At 33.9% G+C, this 7800-nt stretch overlaps 1 protein-coding gene across 1 annotated transcript; it reads right to left on the bottom strand.

Moving 5' to 3' along the window:
* Positions 1–241: 241 nt before the first annotated feature.
* On the bottom strand, positions 242–412 carry LOC123001373 (40S ribosomal protein S29-like). The gene has a single exon (XM_044386478.1). The coding sequence runs from the start codon at positions 410–412 to the stop codon at positions 242–244; it is 171 nt and encodes a 56-aa protein (XP_044242413.1).
* Between the last annotated feature and the right edge of the window lie 7388 nt (positions 413–7800).

The raw sequence follows: 7800 nt of genomic DNA, 5'->3' as shown, positions 1-7800 counted from the left end.
TTTTTGTGTATTTTAGATATATGTAATACTTTAAATATATAAATTCTATAAATTTATAAATAAATAAATATACATTCATGTACTTTATATACAAAATTAACCTATTAAGAGGTTTTTATTTTTTACTTTTTTGCACTCAGAATATTTTTATTTTATGTACAGTGAGTTGGCATTAAGGTAGGTATCTTGGATATCTGCAGTTAAGGTAGGTATCTTAGATGACCCATTCAAGGAAGTCCACTTAATCCAACTTAATGAAACCTATATCCTTCGGGTACTGATGGAAACACTGGAGGCACATGTTGAGGCCGTATTTCCGGATCAGACAGTGCTGGTTAGAGCACACACAGCAAAAACGAGAGCTCTGGCCAAATTTCCTCAGATGGCTCCTGTAGAGCTGCTGATGACCCATCTTGCTCTCTCGGATGCAATGAGGCAAAAGGAAGAGGTTTTAAACAAATGAATATTTAAGAACAATAACATTGTTAACACAGTGCTTTATGTATAATAAATGTTGAGTACAATTTGTTGACTTAAATACCAAATCGATTAGCTAATGAAGGAGAAGAATATTATATGGTGTTCTTTTCTGTCATGGTTTCCTAATGCCAGGAGATTATATCCTCATGTAAATACTTCAGGGAAGATACTTTCATAGTCTAAAGAGCTTGTTCATTCACCATGTTTTAATGTTGACTTGAGGCAAGCATGAAAGGGTGGCATGGATGATAGGGATGGTTTGTATAAAAATGCCAACCATAGAGTGCAGGTTTATGCTTTGCAATCCTTAATTGTATAGGAAGAAGAAGAAAGAAGAAGAAGAAGAAGAGGAAGAAGAAGAAGAAGAAGAAGAAGAAGAAGAAGAAGAAGAAGAAGGGGGAGGGGGAGGAGGGGGAGGGAGAGGGGAGCTGAGGGGATGGAGCGTCATCAATCATGTTATCATTATATGCAAAATTAAATTTTAACGTGTCTCCCCAATTTCTATGTTAAATTATAATTTGTGCTTTGGCAACAACGCTTTGTTTCTTCCTCTTTAATGAATTATATAGTAGCAGTTTTAGTTTGTGAATGAGTATTCAAGGTGTATATTTATGCTCTAGACTATTCCTCACATTGTTCTCTATCTCTTGTGTCACTGTAGACTTTCAGGTAAAATGTTTTTCTCATTAGTGTACCTCCATCAATTAAGCGTTCTGAGAGGTTTTGTGGGTTTTTTTGTTTGTTTGTTTTGTTTTGTTTTTTGTTTTTAATTAAGGGTATATGTGAAACATAACCTAGATCTCTTGTTTTAGTTGGAACTAAAGTGTATTACACTTCAAGGTGATTCCCCTGTTTTACTCAGCTACTGTACATCTATATGTTATGTTTCTATGGATTTTTTTTGTTATTCTCCACCATGAGAAAACAATTATTTATATAGCATCTATTTTCTTGTTTGCTATAAAATGAATGTGATTGTTAAACTGTAATAGCAATGTATTTCACAACAGAAAACATGATTATTTATTTCCCTCTTCAAACAATGTAGTTTGTTGAGTTATATATATTTTAAAAAGGAGAAAAACTCTGACAAAGACACCAAATTAATATCGACCATATATGTCTATTTTATTTTTCATCTTACTAGAGAGGTATTAACCCTGCTTTTATGCTGAAATGAATTGGTAGCCTTTAAAAATACCATTGCTTTAGCTTCACCACATGACAATCTGAATGTAGGGTCCAGGCATTATTATTCTTTAAGCTCTACAGATAAATCCAATATGTAGCTAAGGAAGATAACTGCTCTAGACAGTGATTACCTCTGTTGTGCTATATATTATGAGAAAAACTACTACGACTGCCATTTGTTGAAAAGCTTCTATGTGCCTGGTCTTTATATATATATTCCATTACATTGTATATTCTTCACAAACACCATATAAATTCATTATTCTCACTTTTAGATAGGGAAGCAGAGTCAAGGGATAAAGTCACTTATATAAATTATATAACATCTATAAGTTAATGCTAAGGTGTGTATTCAGGTCCGTGAGCATTATTTTATTACTGAATGTAACACATGGTGTTAATAATGATCTGATTCACTTCTAGAGTGCATTTATATCAAATTCTCCTCCTTCTGGGAACAAAGGGAGAGTCCACTTCACTGGCCCCTTGTGATTAGTTGGGGTCATATGACTAGTTCTGGCAAATGGTGTGAGGGGAAATGATGTGTATCATTGTAAGTGTGGATGCATTATCCTCACCATGCTGTCAGAGGATGATGGCATCACTGTCACACTGAGATCCTCAACGATTACATGAAGCAGAGCCCCTAACTGAGTAGCTTTAGATGCATAGTTGAGAGAAACATACTCTGTATTATGTTAAGCCATTGAGATTTATGATACTTTTGCCCTTCCATTCTGAGCCATTTGGGTACCTAAGAAAAATTCCTATCTAATAAAAGGTAGATGCTCAATTGATGTTGTTGAAGAAATCATTTTTCTTCTGGATGAGTTTAAAGCAGTATAGGGGAGGAAAAATAATTTTCCTCTCCCCTTTTGAGTTCTTAACTGAGACTCCTATAATAATAAACAGATTAACAAGAGAAAAACAAAAGTTTATTAACATATACACCTCATGTATACATGGAGATACCCAGGGAAAAATGAGTAACTCAAAGAGATAGCTTTAAAATTCAAGATTAAATATTATCTTAATAGGGAAAGCAGAAGGGGAATGAAGGTATTTTAGGGGAAAGCAAATTATTTTTTAGGAAAGATGAATGGACACTCATAAGAATAGATGGTATGTTTGATAGTTTTGTGACAATGTTGTCTGGGTGTGGTATAGACCTCTAGACTCCTCCTCAATCTTGCCTGGTTGATGGAACTCTAGGGGGGGATTTATGACAGTTGAATTCCTTTTGGGGGATCTATCTTCAGACAGATAAAGGGAGTTCAGAGAAAGCCTTTCTTGAGTTACTATTTTTAAAATGCTTACAGTTCAGAATAATCAATAACCAAAAGGCCATATTTGGGGTATCATAATCTGTTATCCTTTAACAACAAATCAGTTTCTATTTGTATTTAATATATGATTGGAAAATGACTCTAATGAAAGATTTTACTTGCTGAATATTGGATATGAGTTGTTTTCTCCAAAGGATGCTTCTGCCTTTTATGGCACATTCATTTAGATAAGAATGAAGGCTTATCCTCATATTCTCCACCCTGGATCATCCATCCATTCATCTATCCATTCACTTATTAACTATATATTGAATCTCTGTAATAGGCCTGCAGTAAGGAACAGCTTCATCACACACCAAAAGAAGGATCAAGGTGTCACTACCTTTGTGGAGCTCCAAATTCACCAAGTTCAGTCATCAGCAGGGAGAGAAAAATGGCTGAATCACTCACTGAATAATAGATGTTTTTATTGGGAGAGACTGGTCATGATTATAGCAGGACTTTTCTTGCTTTGCCTTCTAACAATAGGCTGGTTTTCAGGGAAGGATTGGATAGGTATCCTCAAATTTAAACAACACAAAATTCTCTTCCAACTTTGTAAGCTTAAAAACTGAGAAGAGTTCTGTAACGAAGGAATTGATTGGAAGCATTGAGCTAGGAGCCAAATATCACTGCTTACCCTTGAAGGCTTATACTCACTGAAACAAGGAAAATAAATGAAAACAACATTGAAGTGGTTAGCAACTGTGTGGAAGACGTATTGCCCTGAGGAGTCTACCTTATTCCCTGCTCTTAAAAAAAAAAAAAAGTATCTCAAATGAGAAATGAATTGTGTTTGCAGTAAAGTTTATTGTAGGAGAATGACAAGATGATTAACTAAGATACTGTTTTGTGTTTTTAGTTTGTTTTATTTTGATTTCCCCTTGTTTCAAGAAGATAGCAAATTATATCATTTTCTTTGCTGTGGGACACCCTCATTTAAAAAAATGAATCTTCCTGAAGAAGTTTCCTTTTTAGTATTTCTTTTCTCAACCCCTCATTGGGAAGTTTAAGCAAAAATTTCTCAGAAAGGAAAGGAAGATGAATAACAACTTGGAGCTACAAGAAAGTGTGACTGCACTTGGGGAATAAGTACATTCTCTGATCTGGAAAGGATGGTGGAGACTCACTGTATCCAGAATAAGCTGTGTCCTACTACTTTGAAGGTCCTAAGTGGTATGATAGATCTCAAAGACAAATGTCCATATATATGGACAAGGAACCTTTGACTTGGCAAAGGTCTACATTGTCAGACAGCTGTAGATCTATCTATCTGCCTTTCAGAAATCATGGTGGCATGGACAATGCATGTAGCAGTATAACCAATGTGGATAGAAGACCAGAGAGACCTGCACAAATCCCTTAATTGTGGGAGGCTTCTGAGTACCTTTCCTGGACCTAAAAATGGGGATGCAATTATTACTGTACTTCTCCTAGCTCCATAGAATATGTCATAGAATGGCTTACATTTCTTATAAATAATTGAGTAAAATTCATATCTGTTCATCTAGAAAACAGAAGAGAGAGGTTAAATTAGCAATTTGTTGGACAACAGGGAATATTTTAACTATGCTCGTGTCATTTGTAAACCTTGTCGGTGTCACAAGCTTGCTTGGAAGAAAATGGGAAGTAGAAAGTGAAATACGCAACTCTGTAAATTATCATTTGATGAAACGTTTTCCCTCTACCTCTCAAGTGAAAATCATGAAGGCATTTTTCCCTACTATACTAAATGCTTAGATTGTCTTTACTCTTTTATGTATATGTAGATATTTGAAATGGAATTCATGACTAATTGAATTTATTCCTAATCATCCATAACACACACACTCATGATATCCCCCCAGTTTGTACCTTTCAGCTAATTCTAAGGCTGACCACCTTCCCGCAGGACCATGCCTACTCACATAGCTGTGTGAGAGATGTGAAAGCTTGATTTTAGCCTCAATTCACTCTCTTCATGGGTCTCCCCCATCAGTGGCACATCTAGCACAGCACTTTATGGTGGTTTTAACTTAGTCTCATAGCTATAAAGCTATGTTAGTTGGTGAGTTTACTGGAATGTTTGGCTTTACTGAAAATATAAATAATGAGCTTGTAATGTCAATGAAATATCCTTAGAAAGTTTCATCTTCAGTGATTCCTTTTACATGGGTTTATTTTTATAGCTTGGTACAAGCTATCCTTTTTTGATAGCTTGATCTTGCTTCAACTCTAGAATTATTTGGCTATTATACAGGTCTTTGAATATTTTAGCCTCTTAGAAAAACTTGAAAACTTGTAAATTTGTACCTTTGGGTTATAAAGAGTCTTGTCAGTTAGTCTTGATATTTTCAGGTAATTTGACAAGTGAAATATTATGGAAGAGTTTGTTGGGATAGTCAGTTTTGTAAAATGCTTCTTTGGCATACCTACTCTTTGTCAATTTCTCCAGTCATGCATATTTTCATATGCTCAACAATTTTATTTTTCATTAAGTATGTCTTATAAAATAAGGTAATTCAACATTAAATAACATTTATTATTATAATTTACTTTTACTTTTTAAATCTCACATGATTATCATTTCCATCTTCTTATTTCAAACATGATTAAAAACAATAATTAGAATAGTAATAATGAATTGCTTTTATGTTCATGGCATTCTCTGGGAATGATATTATTGTAGTTGTTTCAGAATGGAAATTTTATAATATTTGTTGCTTTTACAGTTTGATCTCAAATATTAACATTAATAATCTCTTCCTTTTGTTACTTTTTAATCATTTCTTTGTAGTCTCGACTTTTGAGTGTAGTACAATATGAAATATAGTTAAAATGGAAAAACGAAGAAGCAAGAACATATAAGCACTGAAATATTTCTGTAAACATTTGCATATAAAATTCACACATGCAGCCTTTCAACTGTGCTCCTAAAATGTCAGTGCACTGCACTTAGACATTTCAAAATATATTTTTTTCAATTCATGTTTTTCATAAAATATATATCATGTACCCATGGAGTTTGTTATATGTGTTAAAATTTTTTGGTTTGTTTGCTTTATTTTTAAATATTGAGGCTTCTGTCTATGTACATTTTTATTATTGTCCCTAATTCCAGGTGGTATATTTCTGAATCATGACACATAATCCAGCACTGAACATCTGCAGAAATGACAGGAGCATGGATATACTCTGGACCCTAGTATATCAGAGGAGAGTCAGGCATGGTTGGTTTGTCACAGCACGGTGGCTTTCACACAGTGGGGAAGCTTTAGAGCACTTTAAGAATGAATGCTAGCTGAGGCAGTAACTGCTGTGGCTGATCTTATGAAATTCTACGGGCAGCACAGGCTCTGAAGCAGGGAAGAGACAAGGAAGAAAATAATAGATGGGAAATGAGCTGACAAAGCTTTTGTAAGATGACAAGAACACCTGGGGACTACAGGATATGACTTGAAGGAATTAGTGAGGACAATATTGCACAAGGCTGGAACTACTTGAAGTACAGGTGGAAACGAGGTTCAGAAAGAGTTACTGCTTTTGCAATTTTTATTTTAACTCTATCCCTACTTTCTAGATTTGTAAGGCCTAGAGAAATGTTGCCTACATAAATTAAACTTCCATTTACAGGTGTGTGTGTGTGTATGTGTGTACCAAATGTAAAATTATCCTCTATATAAATTTACATAAGCAAGGTACTCCTAAACCAAATTTATAAGCCTTGTCTGATTTGGCTCAGCTTTACCAGAAGCTATAGTGAATGGAAATCTTGGATAAGTGTTATTTTGGGTGGAAAGTCTTGGAATGATGTTTGGAATATAGATACCTAGACTGGTAATCTATTTATTAAATCTATTTAACAATAAGGATTTATTTTAAAAATTACAAAGGATAGTGTAGTTTGCAGAATTTTATGTTATTATATTTATATATTATATGTTATTATAAATCATAATTTTATAAGTTTTATAAGTTGAACATACTCATGTAATCAGTGGTAGGCTAAATAATAGAAAATTATTATTATGCCAAAGTCCTCATCGCACTTCCTTCCAGTTACTAATCAACACACCAAGGATAATGATTCCCTCAATTTCCAACACCATAAGTTAGTTCTCTGTGCTATCGAACCTTTTATGAATGGAATCTTTATAGTATTTGCTTTTTTCAACTTGGCTTACTTTGCTAAGTTTGTTTATTAGATTCATCCATTTTGTTGTGTATCAGTGTTTTTTTTTTCTCATTTGGATATCTCTTTTTGAAGTTTGTTTTTCTCCTTGCTAAGTAAGTATTCTTTGTATTGTATATTAATACTCTGTCAAATTTATGTATTGTGAATTTTATCATTTATCAGCCTGTTTTGACTTTACATATTTACTCTATTTTCTCCTTCTTTGTTTCCTACTGATTTTGTCAGTTATATTTCCTGACCTGTGACCTTTATACCAAACCTTCGTTCTAAAATTAACACAACTTGGTCGGGAGGCATTATCCTTTATGTATATGTGAAATCATGTAGTATTTGTCCTTCTCTGCCTGACTTATTTCACTTATAATCCCCACAAGTTCCATACATGTTGTCACAAATGGCAAGATTTTCTACATTTTTGTGGTTGAGTAGTATTCCATTATATGTACATCACATCTTCTAATACTGTGTTGAATAAAAGTGGGAGAGTGGGGATCCTTGTCTTGCTCCTGATCTCAGAGAAAAAATTTACAGCTTTGATCATAGAGTATGACATTTGCTGTGGGTTTATCATATATGGCCTTTATTTTGTTGAGGCACATTCCCTTTATACCCCTTTTGCTAAGAGTTTTT

Source organism: Ursus arctos, unplaced genomic scaffold (assembly GCF_023065955.2).
Source record: "Ursus arctos isolate Adak ecotype North America unplaced genomic scaffold, UrsArc2.0 scaffold_22, whole genome shotgun sequence".
Classification (NCBI taxonomy): Eukaryota; Metazoa; Chordata; class Mammalia; order Carnivora; family Ursidae; genus Ursus; species Ursus arctos.
Note: the sequence above shows the minus strand (reverse complement) of the source record. Positions and strands in the feature narration are given on the sequence as shown.

What these genes read in the sequence shown, in the direction of transcription:
- LOC123001373 (XM_044386478.1), bottom strand. Translation starts at nt 412, where the DNA reads ATGGGTCATCAGCAGCTCTACAGGAGCCATCTGAGGAAATTTGGCCAG.